The sequence below is a fragment of the Chinchilla lanigera genome, unplaced genomic scaffold (assembly GCF_000276665.1).
Source record: "Chinchilla lanigera isolate Chin_1 unplaced genomic scaffold, ChiLan1.0 scaffold00155, whole genome shotgun sequence".
Lineage (NCBI taxonomy): Eukaryota > Metazoa > Chordata > Mammalia > Rodentia > Chinchillidae > Chinchilla > Chinchilla lanigera.
The window spans coordinates 744354-768041 of record NW_004955556.1 but is presented as its reverse complement, the minus strand read 5'-3'; the positions used below and the strand labels follow the sequence as shown (position 1 = coordinate 768041).

Sequence of the window (23688 nt, the reverse complement as noted above, 5' to 3'; positions counted from 1 at the left end):
CACCCCACACGCGTGCAGGAATGAGACCCTGGCCCAGGCTGCCAGGCCTGGGGCTGCTGCTGTCAGACACCACCCGGGTCCAGCATAACCAGCTGAACTGCTCCAGGACCAGGGGACCCTACCAGGGTGCCTCGTCACTGCAGCCCGAAGATGACATCTTGGAGCCAGTCACCACCATTAAATAAATGAACGTAGTTTAAGACAGACAGCTAGAGAAGCACAGCTTGAACATGGTCAGTGGGTCACCCAGAAATGGTTCCAAGAACTTCCTGTTCTATCTAGCTTTGGGCCTGTCTCCTGCCCATTGTCCACTGCTCTACTGTGTGCCTCTAAGCCCACACCCAGCTCTGGCCACTGAGAAAAACCTAGTTGAGGCCAGCAACAAAAAACAACCCATGCAAGAGGGCAACTGCAACACTAGAGCAATTCTTAGCATCGTACAGCCAAAAGACAAAGGAGGACAGGAGAAGCTCATTATGTTGAGCAATAAAATTAAAATTAAAATTGTTTAAATTATTTTGAAGCCAGACTCTTTTGTTCAGGTCCACTTTGTCATGAACCCAGTTTCTGCATCCTGGCTTGGGAGAAGAATCCAGAGCTCTAAGTTTGGTTCCAAACTTACCCAGGACCACTGGGAAAGGTTGGCAAAAGGCTGGCCTGTTCGTGAAAGAATTCTTATGATGGAAAAAGGAGTTTAGCCCTGAACTATATCAACACCACCAGTAAGGGAATAATGTTCTGATGTTCCCATCTTAATTTTTCCCTTTTCTCTGTATTTCTAATAGTCACAGCTGCAAGCAAATAAAACGAAGCGAGTGTGCCAGTCACTGGAGAGTCTGCCGCCTCTGGTGGCCCCTGTCAGACTCCGGTGGCAGCTACTAGAGCAGAATCCAACAATAAACATGGATCTGAGACACCACTGAGAAGGGAAACCCCAACCTGGCCACAGCTATACTACAAGCCTTTTCCTGGGAGGGGCAGAACTTTCAAAAACCCAGCTTACCACTGCTGCATTTATCTCCACCACAAAATGTGCCAAATGATGGATTTTTATGAGGAGCAAATGAAACAACATTTGTACGATATACTTTTAGCAAGCTATCCATGCTCTCCTGTAATTGTTGGCACACTGCATATAACCTTTACAAATACATAAAATCATGAAATTTCAGTTCATTGCAGGCTAACTGTGAATAACAAATGTCACAAGAGCTACTATATCCTGTGGCAGGCAGAACTACAATCTGGCCCCCAGCATGGAAGACCATTATGGGTGCCATCCCATACAAGCCTACCCAAGATGATCAGGATGCTGCAGGCATGCCATCCACATCCACGAGTGCAAGGAGTTCAGGAACCAGGCGACATGAGCCAACAACACAAGAGGGGCCTCAGAGAAGAACCCGGCTCACCCATCTCAGCACTGAACTGTGAGGACCCACAGTGCAAGCCTGCCTAACCTCCCTCCCTCCCCGGGAACACAGGAGCAGAATGCAGTTTCAATGTCCTCCAACAGAGGTCTAGTGCCCTCTAGCGTACAAAGGGGAAAAATAATTCCCTATTCTAGAACTATTACTGACAGACAGTGATTATCTTTCTATAAACATTTATACTGAAGTCTTAATCATATTAAAGGAATGGAAAGCACAAAAAGCACAGTATCCATACAACTAAGTTTGTAACACCTCTAGTTTAGCTATGCAAGCCTGTATCAACTGTTAGACTGCCTTTTACATGAGAAATAAATGACAAACTTTTCATTCCTAAGCTCTTCTTCATGATCACCACTGATCTTGTGGACATTAGTCTGTCCTAACGTCTCTGCCAGTGGTTTACATGCAAACAAGAGGAGCAAACAGCCAGGCATGGTGGCACAGCGCTGTGATCCCAGCACTCGGGATTACTTGCAGGAGGATCAGCGCAAGTTTGAGGCCAGCCTAAGCACCATAGTGACACCCTGTCTGAAGAACAAACAAAATAACCAAAGGAAAAACACCAAAAAAAGAAGAGAGAGAGAGGGGAGCAAACAGTCATGAAGCAACCGCTGTATTTTCCTTTGTAGCCCTATCCCTCCTTGCAAGAGCACTGCGGTGAAGCCTATTTCCCCAACAAAGAGGCACACAGTGCTCACAGCAACTGGCTGAGACCCTGCATGCCAACCCCATGGCCTGTGACTCCCACCTCCTATGGAATGCGCTGTCTCCTGGAGGAAAGCTGACCAGCTCTGAACACATTTTGCTTTGAGATTACACATACATACACATTTTTAAATTTAGGGTCAGTAAACAAATACTAAATAATAATGACTGACAGTTACAAATGTTTACTCTGCTGGGCACAGATTTTTGTATTTCACATTTATCAATTTAATTCTTACAATCCAATAAGAGAAGTACTACTGTTATCCCTCTCTCCTTTTTTTTTGAGGCAGCGTGTCACTATGTAGTCCAGGCTGGTCTCTATTATTCTCTTTTTTACAGTTAAAGAAAGGCAGGCAGGGAAAAATAAAGGCACTTGCCCAAGATTACCAACAAGTTAGCAGCTAAGACTCCAGCCCAGATAACTGGACTCTGGGATCTCTCCTCTTCTGTCCCTTAAAAGGTATTTCCCAGCCAAAAGGTTATTAATTACCTCTTAACTACCACGTAAGGAATGAAATTATCCAAAAGCAAACTAAATCCTCAATTCAAATTTTACCTTTAAAAAAATATCAGCACTAAGGCTGAGGACTGCTTTCACTGAGATACAATAACATGATTTCTTCCCCAACTTAACACTATTCCAGGGAAGTCAAAGCCCCTGCAAACTCTTCCCAGTAACAGGAAAATCAGGTTAACAGTTACCTAAGTATGGATGGTCTAGATCGAACCACCATGAGATATGTTTAATAACAGACAAACCAAGTATACAACTGCTATGCCAACCCACAGTAGGGACAAGCTGTATCTACTAATGAGAATGTTAAATATGAGTAGCATGCAATTATTTGATCAAATGAACAGGACCTCTCCAAAACGTCAAGAAAGTCACATGCTGAAGTGCTTTAAATTCAAAACTATCCTTACTGCTGTCTTTGCATAGCTTTTATGTTACACAGCCACCAAGCCTGCACTACTTAAACTTGCACTGGTGGGAAGGGGGAAGCTACACATCATATGGTTAAATCCTTCTTAACACAGAGTGAAATTTCAATCTCAGAATCATCTCCACTTATTGCAATACCCATGAAAGAAACTCTACAACAGCAGCACAATGAGTACAATTTGATTTTTAAAAATATATTCAGGCACCAAGCTGAGTATTTAATACAGTTTGCATTTTTGTAGTGCAATAGGTTTTCTATTTCAGACAGCTAAGAATCCCTTACAGATTAGTCTAATTTGCTAAATTGAGATACTCAGTGTTTTACTTTTCTTATTTGCCTTTTTATGGTCTATCTGGGTAGACTTAATTGGTACATCTGAGCAGATGAAACACCCTCAGTTAGGAGTCAGATCTCACAGAGTAAATTAAGACTGATGCAGACAATTATGCCGGAGCCCAGGATGAAAGGTGTGGGTAGTGCAGGAAGCAGAATTAGTCTTCATTTGTGTCTCAGCTTTGTCATTTAAAAGAAGCCAATGTGCTCTCCAAAAAAACAACAAGAGTAACTTTTTCTTTTCTCTTTAAAATACAGATTCTTAGAAAAAGAGTAAGAAAATCAGAAAGAACTTTGGCTTATTTCTTAAGAAAGAAATGAACTTCTATAAATAGATAACAAGAACAATCTTCAAATCATTATTTCAGGTTTCTGGATAAAAGCTAGATGAAACTTTTACTACATTCTGATTTTTTGAAGTTACTTGATTTTCAGACAAGTTATTTAAGCATTTACAAAATAAAAAGAATGCAAGCAAATCAAATTGCGATTTAAGGCTGGGGATTTAGCTCAGCGGTACAGCGCCTGCCTGGCAAGCACAAGATCGTGAGTTCGATTCCCGGTACCGGAAACAAACAAACAAACAAACAAAAGAACAAATTGAGTTTTAAGTATGGTCTAAAATTGCTGAATACAGCAGGGAACAATCCCGAGCAAGCAAGCTACTGGCAGCAGGAAGAGTAAGAAGTTCCATGCAGACACAAGGTAGAGATGGACAGGCTGGGGGCGTGTGGCTCCACTACCGTTCAGGATGAGAATGGGCCCCCACAGGGGTCCCCAAAGCTGCAGCAGACCAAGCCGCCAGGTGATCCCACTGGCCCCCCTCCCCCTGCTTCTGCTTCCCAGGGCTCCTCAGCTGACTGCACAGGCTGCGGGGACTGAGCCCACTAATTCACGGAGGTGAAGCGCCCCCAGTGCAAGCGTTCAGGTGTGTTAACCATGGCAGCATTCCCCCTGCACACACCTGGTGCCCCTCTCACCCCAGCCATCTTCCAAATGCACAAGTCTCTTTTCAACATTTATGCCACTTGGCCAGACCCCTCCCCACGTGTGAAGGTGCTGACAGCCTGCTTCCTCTCAGAATCCTATGTGCATAAAACCAAACCTCCAATCCAGGACCCAGCTCACAGCTGGCCGCAGAGCCGGGTGCTCACGGGGCAGGACAGTGAGGAGCATTATAAAGCCATGCAGACTACCCGAGCATATTGCATAGGAATTCCACAAAAGTGGAGTTCTTAGAGGCCTTTTCCAATTCAAAGTTAATTCACACAAAATAAAGCTTAAAATGGGGCACAAAACATTTAAAAGCAAAAATACATTAACGGCAAGTTAGAGTGACACTCAACCTGCAGACTCAGTTTACATCAAACCATGAGGTCAACACTGTCCCCTCCCACGCTGCTCTTGTCAGGTCTTCCAGTTTCCCTGGCCATCTCCCCATCTCTCCAGCTCAGACAGACTCTTGCTTAGGTTTCGGGTTTGGTTTTAGGGCCTCAGAGACAGAGGCAGCCAAGCGGTGGTTCTCGGCACCATCTTGTGGTCGCACCTAGATATTGCACCTCTCCCAATGCCACAAGGCAAGAAACATTCCTAGGGTGCTTTGTGCTTCAAAACTCAGCTTCACCTCTTGACAGACAGTGGGCAAGTTGATTCCCTTGAAAGGGCTACAGTACAGTGCTTGTACTGCCTACGATAATTACAACAATGTGAAGATAGGTGTGCACATAATTAAAGACTAGCGTCGTGAAGAATATAAACAAGAAATAGAGGCATAGTTTCAGGACATAACACCACTACAGTCTTAAAAACCAGGACCCTTGGAAGTGCTGAAAGGCAGGGAAGGGCAAAACCTTCCCCCTGCAGCAGCTCCACCTTGATGGCTTCCACGCTGCATCTCAGCAGCTTCACCCACTACTGGTTCACCCGAGGAGCTGGCCTCGGAATTCAACTGCACTTACAGACCAGGGTGAGGGTGGGGAGATGGGCTGGTTCACCTCAGCAGCCCCCTCGGGTGGCTGCAGGCTGTGTAAAGAGCGGCCCCCAACCCCAACATCCTTAGCAACAATCCCTTTTCCAATTCCCCGCAGCTCTTGCTGAACAAGTCTGTGACAATGGAGACCGCCACCAGCCCCATCGAGGAATCAGTGGAGCTCGGCTGCAGCACGAGTACAGTACTCAGCTCTCCTGGACTGTGGCCTGCCACCTCCAGGCCCAGAAGCCCTGACCACAGCTGGGCCCAGGCTCCCATGTGCTGGGCATTCGGGGGCATGAGAAACAGAGGATCAATCCACTTAGTGGACTTCAGTGCAGTGTTGGCTGAATGACCTGACCCAAAGGCTCCGCTCTGGGCCCTCTCCCACTGCACAGAGCACACATAAAGGACTCCAGAGAAACTGATAGAAGAACTGAAAGGAAAAAAGTATATGAAATCAATTTATGGCAGGCTGGGTGTAGCTTAGCAGTACAGTATTTGTCTACATGTGCAGAGCCCTGGGTTCAAATCCCAGAATTACCAAAAAAACCTCAAAAAACAAAAAAACCCCAACTCACAGACATCTCTTAATTCCCAAAGTGGACCATGCACAAGAACAACCCAGGCACACTTTCTCAAAGTGCTGTCCTGCAGCCCCATGTGGGAGCCTCCTAAGCCAGCACCTCCCCTGGCAGGGCTCCCTTAATCCTGCAGAATCAGAGCGTGGGCTGAGCGCTTTGCTTCCGTCCATGACCATGCTCCTTGCTAAGAAGCAGGCACAGTTACCTGAGCAACTTTAATAGCTGGCAGGTGCAAACATAAGTAATAACTTCTGGGTCTGCGCTAAATGATAAATGCCAACCCTACTCCCACCAGCAAGGAGACTCACCCCAAGCAGTGCTGACCACTATGGGAAGAGGACCGAATCTGAGACACTTCTGTTCTACTATGTCAAGGCTGACGGTCAGCTGGTTTGAATGCTGCTGTGCCCTCCCTGATCCCCGCACCAGGACACATATCATCAAAGGATGTGGCACTCTCTCCCAGCAAACAAACAGGGTCCCAGCCTCCACTGGCCAGGTGACCACTCCCCAGAGATGGGCACAGGCAGGCCAGGTGAAGCACACACGCCTTTCCATCCTCAAGTGGACAGCCCCTCAGCAGGTCGCAGCCACCAGACCACCCAGAGGAATGCTGTGTCCCCTTTCCCTCTCAGTGATGAACCTGAAGTTTGGGGGCAAATGTGGAAAGTTCTGAACCTGCACAAGAACCTTATCAACATACCTGAGCCACACAACAGTCAAGGTCCTGCACCAGAATGAGCCTCCTCCAGCCTCTCCCAACCTCTCAGTCTGAGTCTACTATTCCCTGCATGGCCAGGTCCTACCAGTCCACAGACATACTAACAGTCCATAAGTCCTGCACAGAACCCTCCAAGCCAGCCCTGAGGTGCAGACATGCACATACACAGTAGGGCAGAAAGGAAGCGTGGAAGCTGACCTCCCTCTCCACAGGGCAGCCAGTCAACAACCAAACATAACAAGATCTGGACGCAGGACCCACTGTCCTTGACCACCCTGCTGAGGACAGTTCAGTGTTTTGGGTGGCTCTGGGCTGTCCTGGCTTCCAGCCTGGACCAGTCAAGTGACAGGAGGTGCTTACCAAGACATACCACTGAAATGCTGAATGTACATTAGTTTTGCTGGTCTCATCTAGCTCCTAGAGCTCCTAGGCCTGAGATTTCTAAAGTCACAACATATTTTGAGAAAAAACTATGCCCTAGTGGAAACGAGCAGACGGTGCACACACCTTCATGAGTAAGAACCCACAGAACATGCACTCCTGAGCAGCAGTTCATCCTGGCTAAAAGCCAGTACAATAACCAACAGAGGACACCACTGAGGATGGCAAAGGAAAGTGCACAGGAGTTTAAAATGTAGTCACGACAGCCAAGACTGACTGATCTGAGGTTCTGGGTAGAATCACAGAAAACAAGATCATGATTGCCACTGCCTCGCTGCAGGAAAGGCCATGCTGTAGAAAAGGCCCGACAAGAACTTCCTACCTAAAGCACCTGGTCAAACAGGCACCTGGTCAGCACAACTCAGAGATGATGAAAGGCTGTGACTCTCAAGCTGAAAGAAGAAAGGGGATGAGCTGTGTAGCAGTCTCCTATTCTCACTTCCGAGAGCTTAAAAGACCATAATAACTAACCTGCCATCACCAATGTGTATTTGTTAAGTCTTATACAAAGCTCCCAGCCTGGATACATCCTTCTAAATTCTAACCACTAAGAAAGATTCATTTTCTGTATCATAAACTATATGGCTTTACTGTGATCACCTGTCATCGAAGATTGCAAACATAAGCAATCATAAGTCCTTCACTCAAGGAAATGCCATTACTATTTCAATCACCTACAAAGATCAGCAACAAGTAACAACTTACAGAATGACTGAAAGTTCTCAAATGTTCTTAATATGCTTCTCAATCCTGAACATTTTATTTTCTTTTAACATCCCCCAATCCAAAAAGTACCAAAGGAGATGTAATACAAACATTTCAATGTGGTATCTGCAGCTTAACAGCCTTAATAACTAGCTATAAAAATTTAAGAGCTATCGTATTTTGGTGGCAATTAGAGTTATTGATATTTCTGAAATTCATGTGAGATTTTACTGTAATTTTAGGAAAAAAATTAGCTTATGATATGGCTTTGGAAATAATAAATTGTTTTACAATCTTAACATTATTAAGACAAACTTATTGCCCTGAAATTAAACTATACCCATACTTAAAATTCAATCAAAATAAATTGCTCTTGATCAAAATCCTGTTATATTTTAAATATATTTAATATTGACCCACTTTAATGAGAATATATATTGCTCCATTTATAATCAATATGTGAAAATTAACACTTTTATTAATCTTCTATGGTAGTTAAGAAAAGGACCAACACTACTCACTGTCCAAGAGTATTGAACAATATTCCTCAAACAATGTTACCGACACTAACAGTGTACACTAACTAAAGCTGCAGAGGAAATGACAAATAGCAGCCACTCAGCCACTCAGCCACTCAGCTCCTACTGCATAAGAGCTGGATTTAAGCCATGGGGCCTATATTATTTTTAAACAACACTGGTGCATTTGCTTTGAGAAGGTTGGATTTGCACTTAGGTCACGAGCAACTGTCAACAAAACAAAATAGCCAGTCAGCCTTTTACTCATGAAGCCCAGTGTAAAGCTAAGAGAAATACAACATACTAGGTCTCCTCCCATTTAGAAATAGAAAACTGTTTTGGATTAGGAAAAAGCCATTTCCTTGTTAAATATTTAAAAAGTACTGTGATCCCTTTCCCTGGCTTCCTCAGGGTTCCTAGAGCTAATGCATGTGACATGCTTGGGGACTTTGCAGAGAGGGCTGCAGTGTGAGACCTGCCCTCCTGGCTTGCAGAACACATGGCCACAGTGATTGTGACTGCACATTCCACACCTTCACTTCCCTGTGACCTCCCTATATCACACCATCACACACTGCCAGTCACAGGGGTCAACACCAAGTGTAGGTTCTGGCACAAACAGCCAGGAAATGGAAGGCATGCCGCGCATACCAAGTATACTTTTGGCAGGATGATGGTCATGCTTCTGCAAAGGTTGTCTTTCTCAAGGCAAGGAAGGTGGCTTTAAGAAAGTAAGCTTGAAGCCTCTGCAGTCACTATCCTGTTTCAAAGGGAGAACAAAAGCACAAAAATAACACCCTAGGACTTACGAACAATATAACCTCTGCCTGTCCTGACACTCACTGCAGGGTAACCACTCCGAGTGAAGGCCACATGGCCCACACTCTGGTGCTCTCCATCCTCCTGCCCCAGCCTTTCCCTGACCTCTTCCTCCAATGCTCTGATCTGAATAAAGACCCAGAACCCTCGCGTCAGCCACAGGGAGGACTTGGCTACTGGCTTTAGCAGGCCATGCTGCCGAAGTCCCACGTTGGCACTAATGGGGTATAGCAGAGTCTAGTCAACTGCATCTAGAATCCTTACACAGTACCAAGCTACCGCCTAGCACCAAGCAAGCACCTGCTCCCAGGCGCTGTCGACTGACCTTAAGCGCTGCTTATAATACTCTCCATCACCATCATCGCGGCACCTCACTATTTTGCGACTTGGTCTTCCTCTGTCTTCTGTGGCTTCAGTTTCTTCCCCAGAACTTGGGAAGAAGTCATCATCACTCTCCCGCACTGGGACTTTCTTCTGGTGTTTGTGGCCCCTGAGCACAGGCCTCAGCTCACAGTCTGCGCCATCTCCAGACAGGCTGGCTCCTACCTCCTCTCTGTCTCCCTCTTCCTCCCCCTCCGTGGGGCAGGATCGGGGCTCGTCACCCTCAGAGTCTCCCTCGGCCTGCGGCCTCACCTCCACCTCCAGGGACCTCTTCCCCCTGGGCAGCCCCACTTTCCCCTGGAACTGCAGCGCCCTCTTCTGGAGCTTCCTGATGTGCTTCTTCAAGCGCCTGTCTGTTTTCAAGAGAACTTTGTTTTTCTGCTTTGGTTTGTTTTCTTTTGATCTTGCACTTGGCTCAGACTTGACCGAGGCTGGGGCTTTTCTGGATGCTCTTTTATTGGCAGCTTGTTTCTTCCTTTCAGAAGACAGTTTTGCTTGATCTGCCAAATACTTCTCGAAGCCTGACGCTTCATTGAGCATTAGTTTTCTAGGCTTTTTCTCTGTTTTCTGAGGGATTTGGGTACCAAATGGTGTCATCTGGCCGGTGCGGATGAGCTCCTCCCAGGCGGTCTCCTGGGCAGGCATAAGCATGCTGCCAAGGCAGGACGGGCCCGGCTCTGAAACACAATGGAAACACGGACCAGCGTCAAACTTCCCAGAGTAAGTAAGAAATGTTCACTTATTCAATCAACAGCGGGCAACTACCAGAACTCATACATTTGGTGCACTAAATCTTAACAGTAAAATGTATGGTAGCAGTTATCACGCCATATTTAATACACTGCTGCTCATAAACGTGATTTCTCAGGAACTTTTCTCCAAAAGATCACGCTGTATAAATGTGGTACATATACATTACCATGGAACACTAATCAGCCATAACCAAGAACAAAGGGCTCTCATTTGGGACAGCACAGATGGGACTGGAGATCATCACGTCAAGGAAAATAAGCCCACAGAGAAAGACAAGCAGGGAGGATCTCATTCAGATATGGAACCTCACAGAAGTTGAGAGGGGCACGGCAGTTACCTTGGGCTGGGGAGAGAGCGCCGGGAGAGAAAGATAGGGTCTGCTGACCTAGGGGCACTACACTAAGTCACAGTCAGGGCAGGAAGTCCAGGTGTGCTCTCACGGAGGAGGGTGACACAGCAACAATAATGTATCTGGAAAAGCTAGATGGAAGGAGTCTGAATGCTTTCACCATAGAGAAATGATAAATGTTTGAGGAGATACATCTAGCACCCCATTTAAACATTACACAATATATACATGCATCAAAATATCACAGTATCCATATATATAAAAATGCTTACCTTTTTATGTATCAATTATAATAAATTTAAATTCAAATAAAACTATCACATTAGAAACATATTCTCTGTACATCCAAAGCTAGGCCTATTAGTATATAAATTAGTTGCAGGTATATTTAACTATGTTTCCTTATCAACCAAGGAGTAGCCCTGAGCAGTAGCCTCCCAAGTTTCCATGCAGTTGCTAATACACCAGCATTCAGATGGACCTCAATTCGAGAGACAATAAAACTGAAAGCAGGTAGTTAAGGAAACAGCACATACCTAAACAGGAAAAGCAAAATTTCAGCTCTGCAGTCTCAACACAGTAGTTACCAGTCACCTATGGCTATTTAAATTTAGATTAGCTAAAATCTCAGTTCCACAACTACACTTGCCATATTGCGGTGCTCGAAAGATACTGACTGATGGCTGCCACACGGACAACACAGAGAAAACTCCCCTCACAGCATTGTGTTAGATATGGAAACAGCACTGTGTTAGATACGGGAACCAACTTGAAAAGGTGAAGTAAAATGTGAAGATATTTCACAACAAGTATAAAGTCACCCAGAAATCATTCCTTTGTCATTAGGTAAAACTGCTCTCCAGCTAAATAGGTAATAATCTGTATTCTAAAATCTATAGGTCTTGCAGCCCAATGGTACCTCAGCCAGTTTTTCATTAAATTTGTACTAAAATGCAGAAGAGAGAATGCACAAGTTGTAAGCTCAATAAATACTCAGAAAAAAATACATAATCATATATCAGCATCCAGATCAAGTAACAGGAATCACCAGAAAACCCAGAGACAACGCTGGATGAGTTGCATCTGGCTCTGTACCTGTGTGTGCTCCTGTCTCCACCTGCTTTTGCTCAGCATTAGGCTGAGCAATGCATACTGACTTGCTCAATGAAACTGCAGTTGGTTAACTGTTATTAGTATTCTATATGGCCACGGTGTAACTTCTCCATTCCTACTGTTAATGGACATCTGGGTGATTTCCAGGTTTGGCTACTATGAATAATGCTGTTATGAATCCTCTCATACATATCCCTGGTGATAAATGTATACAATTCTCTGGGTTTGTTAAGCTTTAGTAGATACGGCCAAAGAGATTTGCAAAGTGGTACTGTTTTAAGTTCCACCCAGAGTCTTAATTCCAATTGTCCAAACCTTTGCATTTCACTTTGGCTACTCCAGTAGGTGCAGTGGGGCCACACTGTGGCTGTAATGTGCATTTCCCTGATGATTAATGAAACAAGGTGCCTTTCCTAGATTTGCTGATCTTTCGTGTAGAAAATGCTGAGGTCTTTGTTTGCCTTAAAAGTCTTCTAGTTTTTCAAACCTTTTAGACCTAAGCCCCTTGATTCACACGTATTTTGCAAGTTCCCCTCCACTCTGCAGTTTACCTTCTCACTCCTTCAATGTTATGTTTAGGCAAACAGAAGGCTTAATTTTTAACACACCACACTTAACCTTCTTTCCTTCAGAGATTTTTGTATTCTGTTTAAGACTCTGCCTAGCCCAAAATCATAAAAATGTTTTCTCAATGTTACACTCTTACAGCTTTATTCTACCATTAACATTCAGATCTATCCTGTGAATAGAATTTACTCATATTCCTGTGCATAGTGCAATGGGTTTCACTGTTTTTCTGTGGATTAAGCCAGCATAACTGGGTTCTTTTCGACAGCACTGCTGGCCACCTTTGTCACAGGTCAGGTAGGCATGTACAGCTGGGCCTGCTGGCTGGGCTGCTGTTCTGTCCCACTGGTCAGCCTGTGTATTCTTGTGCTAAAAACACTGTTGTGATGACTACAGCTTTATGACAAATCTTGACATCTGTTCCTCTTCAAGATCACCTGCCCCAATACTCTGGAAGCTGAGGCAGGAGGATCACTGGGAGCTCAAGGTCACCTTACTACACAGTAAGTTCAAGGTATAGTGAGACCCTGTCTCAACAAACAAACAATCACCTAGGCTATTTTTGGCCCAATGCAGTTTATACAAATTTTAAAATTAGCTTGTTAATGACTTCTACCCTCAACCTGTACTTCCTTCTTCATTCCCTTTGCCTTTAAGAAAACAAAAATGTGAAATTTACATTGGAATTTCACTGAAACTGTAGCTGGTTAGGAGAATAATATTATAATACTGCATCTTCCAATCCATGATCCTAGTATACTTCTCCATTTACTTAAGTATTCTTACATTTTCAATGATATAGTTTTTAATGTAAGAAACACTACAGAAAACTGTAATTTTAGGGGCTGGGGGTTTTAGCTCAGTGGCACAGTGCCTGCCTGGCAAGCACGGGGTCATGAGTTTGACTCCCGGTACCGGAAAAAAAACAAGAAAAAAGAAAACTGTAATTTTGCTAAGTTTATTTATAGAGTTTCTTTGGTTTTTGTTTTTGTGTACTGGGTCCAGGAGCATGCTAGGTAAGCGCCCTACCACTGAGCTATACTCCTTCCCCTTTTTAATTCTGAAATAGGGTTTTACTAAGTTACCCAGGCTGACCTTGAAATTACAATCCCCCTTCCTCAGCCTCCCAATTAGGTAGGACTATAGGTATGCGTCATCTCACCCAGATTAGTTATTTGGTTTTATCTGCAGCTGGCATCTCTATTAAATTTTAGGGTTTTTTCCCCCTGGTGAACAAAAGTGACTTACTCATACTAGTCATGTACTCAGTGGTACTGCTAAACTCACGCAGTAATTCTAATAGCTTACTAATACCTACCTAAACAATCATGTATTACATGAATAATGGTGACTTCATTTCTTTCTCATCCTTATGCTCTGTGCTTCTTTTCTTTCACTCCTACACTGTCCAGTATAATGGGGAATAGGAAAAGTGAGAGTAAGCAGCCTCATCGCCCTCTGCAGTTTCCTTTCATCTGTAACTGCTCCTCACCCACCTACTCCCCAAAAGGACTGCCAGGCAATCTCAGCTGTCACCCGTGAAATGGATCACCCTTTGGAGAGCAGGCTGCTGCCCCTGGACAGCAGTAGGGGCTACTGCACTTACAGTGTACCATCGCACAGATTCAGACAGACTTACAAGCTAAAGAAGGCAGCCAACTCCCACCCCTGGCAATGCAGAGCTCACCCCTGAGGCCAAAGCTCGAAGGCCTGCTCCTCTGCCCCTGCAGTCAGGGGGAAGGAGAGAGCGCAGTGGGACAGAGGAATCTCAAACGCTGCCTGTTGGCCAGCTGGAGAGAGCACAGCAATCAGGGGCTCAAAACAGAGCTGCAGATTTGTACGATGTCAGAGCCTAGGTGGCTGCAAAAGCCATGGGAATAAAGGAGACTATTCAAGGAGCAGAAGCAGAAGGAGACTCAACAAGAAATCCTCAGAAACATCAGCAATTTAAGGTAATGCCAGAAAAGCAACCAAAAATAATGATGCAGGAGTGGTGAGAGTGTGTAAAGGAACCCAGGAGAGAGACAGGCTCCAGCAGGCACAGGAAGCATCCGTGATTATGGACAAGTTGCTGAAGGAAGTAAGGGTGAATAGGGCTCCTGGGTTTGAGGAGTCATCTATCAACACTGGATGAAGTTTTAGCAAAGCAGCAACAGAAGTGAGATACAGTAGGTTTTACACAGCTAGACAGGAACAAATGCTCTTTACCAAGGAGAGTATGACACCACAATGGCAGAAACCCTGGTCCTAGGACTAATAAATCTTGCGCATCTGAACTTTAAAACCACACCTAGTATTTTTTTCTATGACCTGTTATTATGTTCTTTGTAACAATTCTCTTGTCTGAGCAATTAACTCTCTGGAGTTGGAAGAAAATACTTGCTTAGAAATCTTAAACACTAAGAAGGCTTGATCTGTATTTCAAGCACTACATGAGCACAAAACAGTAATTTCTAAACACACAAACACAAGCACACACACATACACAACCCCTGCAAGAAACATTTAGATCCAGAGCTTATGCTCTGGATTTATTATCCTAAAAGCTCTTCCCCAAGACAATCATCCCATGCAGAAATGTGAATGAAACTGTGGCCATGGTTTTAACCTGAAAGACTTTTCTTAAACAACAGAATGGACACCTGGAAAGCCTGCTGACATGCTCCTTAAAGAGAGGCAAGAGCAGCTCTGTAGACGCTGATTGATGATGCTAAGCATCCAGAATGTAATTCAATTAAGATGTTAGTTGTCTTTACCTAACAGTAGAAGAATGCTTAAGATTTCCAGTTTATTAAATGTAAAACAAAATGTGTGTCAGCAGCCTCACTGAACAGAGTTAAAAATTTACTTGTATTTTCTAAAAATTCCATATGATTCAAGAGGTTCAATTCTATAGGAGATAAAATTTCGTAAGTCCATTTTGACATTAAAGCAAAGAAATGCATTTTTTTGTTTTGTTTTCCCAAAGCCCAGGCTAAGACTAAAGGATGCCTTGCACTGACTCAGTGGTACAGACATCAACTCATGACCCTGGGGAAACTGCTGCCAGCATCCTCACCTGCATCCTCCTCCTTCAGGCTGTTGTGGTCCAGCTCCACTCTCACCGCTGCTCCTCCAAGGATGGCCTGGAGGCGTTTCTGCTTTGCAGTGATCTTCTTCAGCTGCTGTTCCTTGAATGGTGAATACCAGATACAGAATACAGTAAGGCAGGGATTGATTGTTAACAAATGGTATCACCATGAAATTTTAAAACTGTAATGATGAGTAATGTGAAAATGAAACAGAAACCCCATACGTTGCTATCACTATCAAGAACTTTACTTGAGCAACTCCTACTTTCCTGAAGCAAGTCCCTCTGCATGGCATGGCACCAGCTCTCCAAGTGCCTGAGCACTCACATCACAGTGCTGACCAGAGAAGCATGACTGTCTTACTCAGTCCCCTATGACACACTGGATACAAACAGAATTTCTTGTGTTTCTGGGCTCTCCAGCCAATGGGCTATGGAGAACAGCAGGCCAGAGAGATAAGAAACACAAACATGAATGTCAATTAAGAGTCACTTCCCTCTGATAACTTGCAGTAATGATGTCCTTTACAGCATTCTGCCTAGCCGCAAAACTTTCAAAGACAAACACACTCCGCTACGCCTCATCACACACTCACCCGAGATGCTTCTCTGTCTTGTCTCCCTTATACCATCAGAACTCAGTTTCCCAGTTAACTGGGCCTGGGGTATGCGACTCCTCTTCACAGAGAAAAGAAAGTTTCCACTCCATTAGTGGTAGAGTGCTTGCCTAGCATGTACTGAATCTCCAGCACCACATACACACAAAACAGTTCAACTCCAAATATGAATGTGGCACAAGGGGAAACCTTAAACATAAACGGTACCTGCCAGTCACCTGTGTTTTTTATCAGCCTCTTTCTCAGCTCAATCCACTTTCTCTTTGAACAGTCTATCTCTAAACACTGAAGAGCTGCTAAAGAAAGACAGGAAAGTATCATTAAGTTAGAGCAGGACCTCAAGGGGCCAAGCCTCGTCCTCTCCACTCTGGAAATCCCAGCCAACCAGAAGCCAAAGGGCAAAGGTTCCCGCCCATCAATTTAATTCACATACTCCCATGAGAGGCTAAATGTCCCCTCTCTGGTCTGTGGGACCCTGTGTGCTCTGGGCTACTGCTGGCTCTGACCTCTGGACTGCTACTCTCAAGGTAAGAAAGACAGGTGGTAAAGATAACAGACAGTGGTAGAAGGAAAAGGGGGGCCACCTGAAGGGAGTTGGTACACACCCACACATGTGGAACTCAGGGACATAAGGACGCCATCAGAACCAAAATGATCAAAACTAGTCTTCCTTTCTACTGCAAGGTATTTCCAGAAAGGGATACACGGCTCCTAAAGAAGTTTCAAACCACATCAAAATATCACCTTAACATCTTTAACATCCCTGAGTACAGCCCCAGTGTGGCTCAGTGCTAACTAAGAGCCAAGGTCGGGTCGGGATGAAGGGCCAGCCTCTCAGGAGAGAAAGCAGAGGTGTGTGAGCAGGGAAGGGTACATCAGCCAGAAACAAAGTGGAGACAATCTATGCAAGCAAAAGCTGAGGAGAAAAACAAAGTCCACCAGAAATGGGGCTGAGAGACTAGCAGGCTGAGCAGGAGCCGAGCACATGATGACAGAAAGACTGTGCCAGGCCCAGGAGGGAAGAGGCCGCAGAGCCACACAGGAGCCTCTCACACAGGGATGCAGGGATACTGGCACGAGTATATGTGTGCACTGTGCGTGTGGGTTTTTAAAAATACTGTGTAATGAAAGATGTGACAGGGAAATAGCTGATGAATAAATGTATAAAAGCAACTCAAAATTTCTACTATAACTAAACATATTTGCTTTTGCACTTATAGGTATAAATACTCTAAATTATTAAATGAGCTTAACACAGCCAGGCTGGGTGAGGACAGGGTGGGGAGGTGGTAAGGTGAGCCCATTTATCCTTGCCACTGGGTATTGTTCTAGGCAGGATCAGACAGATGAGAGAGAGAAGCTGAGGCCTGGGTGTGGCTGGGGATGGAAGGTGGGAGCTGGTGGATACCCAAAGTACGGGTGGCTGCTGGCACTTAAAGGTGCTTTTTGCTAACAGTGACTTTTCAAAAATGTAATACTCAATGAACTATTTGAAATCACCTTATTATACTTCTGTCGTTTTACAGAATCTAGTTTCCTGTTGATGTCTCTGTTGGTGGCAGCTTGAGGGCTGAGCTGTTCAATAATTTTATCGATTTGCCTCAGAGATGTCGTACATGACCTGAAAAATAAGACAAGTTATCTATTTTCCACTATGTTAACATTTTTATAGCACAATATAGAGACAAGTGCTAAAAACATGGCTCTTTTACTTCTTATGAACTAAAAGATGAAAAAAACTAAGAATACACATTCTTACTGCCCACAAATAGGTCAGAAGTTCAAGATTACAAAAATTTTTCTTCTCTGGCTAATTAAAATCAGTTCACGCCCATTTGTGAACAGATTCATTCCCTCCACAAGGAATTTTTTGTTTTTTGTTTTTAAAAATTCACAGCAATCCTACTGCCTCAGCCTCCCGACTGCTAGAGTTTCAGACTTGCTCCACTACACTTTGCTCATCACACCTGTACAGGTATTTTTTAAGTATTTATTTTATTCAAAACATTGCTCTAGGACAATGCATAATAAGTTATCCTTTTGTATGAAGAAAGGCAGACACAGGGTTTTAAAAGCTGTTATGGAAATCTCCCAAAGTTTGAAAAAGTCTCAAGAAGCACTTAAATATTTTCTTATATAAGTCATACATCTATGACAGTATTTTTCTTTCACACAACTGGAAGATTCATTCACTACAACGTTAAATTTTGTGGTGTGAAAGGAAAGAAAATCAATTTAAAATAAATTCCTGCTAAAACAGACACAAGAGAGTTACATTTTACAATTTCCAAAATGCCAAATTCAATCTTCTGGATGCTTCTATAATTTGCTGTTTGTATCTTTTGTGGATTTCAGGATAAACAAGGCAAGTATTGGCAATTAAAGGCACCAATGTCACTGCCACACAGTGTCACCCTGCCTGAGCCTCCGCAGTATTCTCCTCTGTCACTACTGTAGAAGTGGACACATTCCAAATCAATGTAAAAGACGTGTCATTATTAGGAGGTAGAGCCCTCCACACTCAAAGTCATGTGTAACTACACAAGAGCACCTGTTAACTCAAATGGCCAACAACAAAATAAGAGGCTGGAAGGACACCAGGGAACAGTTAGCAGGAAGCACCTTGAAGTGTCAACAGCCACCTGTAGTGTGGGTAGCCAGCTCCTACCCTCCATCCCCAGCTACACCCAGGCCTCAGCTTCTCTCTCTCATCTGTCTAATCCTGCCCAGAACAATACCCAGTGGCAAGGATGAATGGGCTCACCTTTCCCACCCTATCCTCACCCAGCCTGGCAGCGTCCTCCTGCCCCCCAAGCAGTCACTATGTCTGCTCCATGACATAAACGACATCTCCATGGGATTTCATGTCTCCTGACAGCCAAAGAAGGATAGATGAAAATAAAAGGACAAAGTTTTTTCCCCACTATATTTAAAAATACAAATATGAAAAGCTGCCAAGGGACTGGATACTCAGCTTGAGGACAGCAAGCTGGGTGGAAACGAGAGGACAGAGCAAAATGTGATGTCATGTAGGGGCAGTACATGCTCCCAGTATCTCAAGCAAGAAACTCCTGAAGCTGGGGCACCCTTCTCCTGAGGCCACCTGCCTATGAGTCTGAGGGCTTCCAGGACAGCCCTCTCTTTAGGATGCTACACAAGCACAGGAGCTGGACTGAGCCTGCTGACTGGGCAACGCTGCTCCTGAGGAGAGGGCTGGCCATACCTCATCTCCTGAAGATTAGCTTCTATAAATCTCCTAAGTCTCTGTAATATTATAGCTCTCTTACCTGAGTTTCCCTATCATGTTTACACACAAACTCTGAAAGAGAAGAGGGCCGCACTCACGCGAGGTCATCCAAGACCGATTGATACTCCTTCTCAGCATCTATGAGCTGGGCCACACGGCTGGCTTCATGCAGGGCACTGTCCACTTGCTGAAGCACACCCTGCTCCAACACAGCCTGGTCATAGACGTCCACACCCAGGCCCTGCAGCTCCAAGGCCTGTGCATTGGGCTCCACTGCAGGGATCTGATGTCTGTCGATGTGCAGCAGGGCTGGGCCTCTCCTCACAGCTGCTGATGTGCAGCCCTCGGCAGAGGTGGATGGTCCAGTGTCAGACTGGGCCGAGGGTGGAGAGGGCAGACGCTCCCCCACCTCCACAGCACCCCCATGCTCCTGCTCCATCCGCGTTTCTTCATCAGCTCTGACAGTCAGACTCTGCAAACGCTCCTGCTCCTGAGTTTGACAGGAGTGGGGACTCCCTTCACTTGGCATCCTTTACAGACTAAAAGGAAAAGAAAAAAATGTGATAAGGCTCTTGGCTTCATTGATCATTAGAGTTTCCTAAGTATTTTATAATTAATGCACTGATTTCTCAAATCCTCAGGTGATAACCTTCCTACTTACATAAGTTCAATTTTCCAGGCATTAATTTCCTAAGGGACCCAAAGTATATGGCTTCTCATTGTAAGTAAGAAAAAAATCAACCAAAAAAAGAAGAAATGCAGTGGTGTCAACAAAGGACACTTGGGCAGCCAGCTGAGAGGTGACAGAATAGAAGCAACCTAATCTTGAGATCCAGGGACTGGAGTGGTTTAGCTGCTGTCTTTCTATGGCACAAATCATTTGCACTGGAGTAGCACTGCCACCTCTAATACAGAGGGTCAGAGCAATAAGGGGAGAACACCAGCATGAATCTGACACTACGAACTGCTAGGCTGAACATCTATCCAGAGAACAGGAGCTCTGAGCAAATCAGAATCTCTAGTGGCACATGTCTGTAATCCCAGCACTAAGGAGGCTGAGGCAGGAGGATCACAAGTTCAAGGCCAACCTGAGATATACAGTGAGTTCAAAGCTAGCCTGAGCTACAAAGTGAGACCCTGTCTCAAAAAAAACAAAGAGAGAGAGATTGAGAGAGAGAGAGAGAGAGAGAGAGAGAGAGAGAGAGAGAAAGCAGAAAGGAGAGGGGGGCTTGGCAAGGAGCCCTTGTCCCATTAGTCAGAATGCAAATCTGAGCTCAAGAGAAAGGTCTGGGTGGGAAGTAGGTGCCCCACCAGAAGCAGCAGCTCCAGGGTTTCCAAGGTTCTATCCCATGCCAAGCATCTGGGCAACACTGAAAATGTTAGAGATGGACATCGGAGGGGAAAATCCTTCCTCTGGGGGGCCTTCTGATTATTTTCAGGAGGATGGCTCAGCTCAGTATCCCTTTCCAATAGAAGGCAGAATTCTGATTCAGAGCCATTTACGAACTGGAATTCAACACTCCCATTGTTTTTCTTATTTGCATGCATACAAGGATTTATTTTCAAGTTAAAAAAAGTCAATTCAGCCAAGACTATTAGTACTGCAGTATAAAGGTAAGGTTAAAAATGATGAAGTTTGGAGAAAACTACTCATGATAAAAGAGAAAGAGAGTATAATTAAAAGTGAAAAACAACAGAGCATGTTCATATAAGAAAGCCAGAAAGGGTACATTGGATCTGGATATTAGCAAGTCACTTGTTATCCCAGTAAAAGAAGTTTCAATGAAGCAACAGAGACAAAAACTACACTGTAGCGGGTTGTGAAGTCAGCAGGACACAAGACAATGGAGACCACGGGGGTGGCGGGGTGGGCATGCCTTTAAGGAGCTTAGCTGTGGCGAAGGGACAGCTGGAGTAATGAAGTAACAATGGGTTTGCTGGAAGGTGTGGAAGATGAGGGAGGAAGAACCAGAGAATGCCATGGCTGGCACGGGCATGGGGAGATGACCTACACAGAAAGCTGAGCATCGGCAAGAGACCAGAGTGGAAGAGACCAAAAGGCACCACACACTTTTCTCAGGCAGAGGCAAAATGAAGACTCCGGACACACCTAAATCTGTGTAGGTACAGAGGGAGGCTGAACTGGACCACAGAGAAAATGTTTCACAAAGTAGGAAATCTGGGCAGTTCCTGAGTCAAGGGTCAAAACTGGGATAGGTCCTGGGGAACAGTCTCAAACAAATGTCAGAGGACAAAAGGAGCTGATAGGAAACAAACATTGAGGGTACCTGAAGTTGGCCCCCGAAAACCATGGACTGCCAACACTCCCCAGTATTGAATAACTTCCTCCTCCAATAATAAGCAAACCTAGGGAAAGAGTACCACTAGGGATTCTCAGAATCGAAGTGGTAGAACAAAAGGGCCCCGAATTGAAGATACTCAGGACAGAAATATAAGGAAACGCTGAGGAAAATAAAAAATAAGAGAAACCTAATTGAAATCATAGAGGTAGGTGTGAGGCTGAGGGGCCTCTCTGAGGAAGTAACATTTTCGGTCCCATCTGGAGCAAGAATAGGCTTTAATCAGGCCACACAATAAACACTTCACGATGAGACAGGACAGGTGAGTGCTGAAGAGCTGGTGAATTTGGGAACACAGAAGGCCGGGGGGAAAAGCAATTTTTTCCTTTGGGTTGGCTGATGAGGCCTCCCCACTGCTGTAAATCTTAAGGAGTATCATACAGTACACAGCCAAGCTTCATCATCGGGGCAACTGTCCCTTCTCTGTCCTCAGGGAACTCCGGGCTTCGTGGCCGGAGCAGCTGAGTTTTGGTGCGGCGGCTGGCTGAGCGGGGGAGGGCAGAGGGGCCAGGTCTCATGGTCCAGAAAGCGCGAGCCTGAATCTCACCCCAAAGCAAAGATTTATATTAATCTTTAGGCAGGGCGACGACGGCATGGCCCGATTTGTGTCTGGAGAAGCCCAGCGGAGCTACGGTACAGGTGACAAGCTGTAGAGGGAGCGAGGAGGCGACACTGGGAGATATTCTGGGAGAATGACGGCTTGGAACAGGGTAGCGAAGGGGAAGAGGATGCGATGGGAAACCAGGTCAGAGCACTGGGAGGCGACGGCTCCGTACTTCTCGCACACTCATTCGAGTATGTCGCAGGCCCACGACGTGCGCCAGCCGACTCTGTTTCTCAAGCATCCCCGGAAGTGCAACGCATAGTAAACAGCAGCCTCCCCCAACCCGCGCAAGCGCCCCCCCACGAGCTCCACTGACAGAGACCCCGCGCCCCAGCCCGCCGCTCAGGTGGGCGCGCTGTGATGTCACTTCCGGCCACAGGTGCGCCCACCGGAAGCAACTCCGCCGGCACAGCCACTGGGTTTCTTCAGGGCGGCCAAAGGTTTCGGGCGCGGGGCTGCGACCTCCCGGGAAGCCCAAGCCGCACCAGACCCCGTCACCCACAGCCAGCCATGCTGACTAACACTCACCCCAGGCAGCGTGCCTGCACCACGCGTAAACCAAGCTGCGACGGTCGCCGAAGCCAGCTTCCCAGGGATGAAACGTGACCCGCGAGGCGCATGCGCCCACTGCTCGCCGGAAGCTCCGCCCCCAGCTGCGCGGCGGGGCCGAAAGCGCACGCGCTGGGCTGCCAGCTGGGATTAAAAGCCCGGATTTGCCCGGGCATGCCTGGAACCCGGAGCTTCGCCCTGGTGAAAAGTATTTATCTAGTAAGGCGGTTATAAGCACTGAGATGTTCCCAAAGAGGTGGGCCGTAAAGGAGCAGCCCTTACCGATGTAAATGCTTACAATTAACTCATGAGCCCATGAAGTGGCTGGGAGATACTGGGGATCGAACCTAGGGCCTCCCACTTGCAAGGCCTGTGCTCCACTACTGAACTGTATCCCCAGCCCTCACCTACACACCAGAAAGAGAATAGAGTTGTGGGGAGCCAAGCTAGCTCCCAGAGTATCTCACATTTCAGTTCCCGGTGCAGTGGATGTCTCCCTCCCTAGCCATCTGGACTTCTCAAAACAGGTGAGGGGTGGAAAGGAGTCTTAGCTCCAATCTAATCTATCCAGTCTAATCTTAGTTCACACCTGAGGGCAGGAAATTAGGGTGTGACAAATCGGCTAGAGAAGTGAGCCTGTTCTCTTAATTACAAAGCCCCAGGACACATGTGCAAAACAGTTCCCAAAACCCGCCAGTGGAACCAACCAGACAGCCCAGTCTTCTTTCTCTAGGGTGGAATAGACCAGACATCAGCCTGATGAGTGGGAGATACAGGACAGCCACCATTGAGGTGGGTGCTAGTATGTTCTCCTTCCTGGTCCTCTGCTCTCAAACTGTAGAGTAGACTTTTTCTCCTACTTGGCCGAAACTCACTCTACAGAATGTTTCTTTTCATGAATGT

The 23688-nt window shown here is 45.6% G+C and overlaps 1 protein-coding gene across 1 annotated transcript in view; it reads right to left on the bottom strand.

Annotated features, from left to right (window-relative positions):
* The window catches only part of Ercc6 (excision repair cross-complementation group 6), a 67041-nt gene extending 44174 nt beyond the window's left edge, over window positions 1–22867 (bottom strand). The window contains exons 1-5 of the mRNA XM_005412569.2: window positions 22765–22867; window positions 19371–19811; window positions 17526–17646; window positions 15397–15508; window positions 9501–10233 (exon numbers count right to left, since the gene is read on the bottom strand). Coding sequence (XP_005412626.1) covers window positions 9501–10233; window positions 15397–15508; window positions 17526–17646; window positions 19371–19801 — 1397 coding nt within the window. The 5' untranslated portion in view covers window positions 19802–19811; window positions 22765–22867. The remainder of the gene's footprint in view (window positions 1–9500; window positions 10234–15396; window positions 15509–17525; window positions 17647–19370; window positions 19812–22764) is intronic.
* Between the last annotated feature and the right edge of the window lie 821 nt (window positions 22868–23688).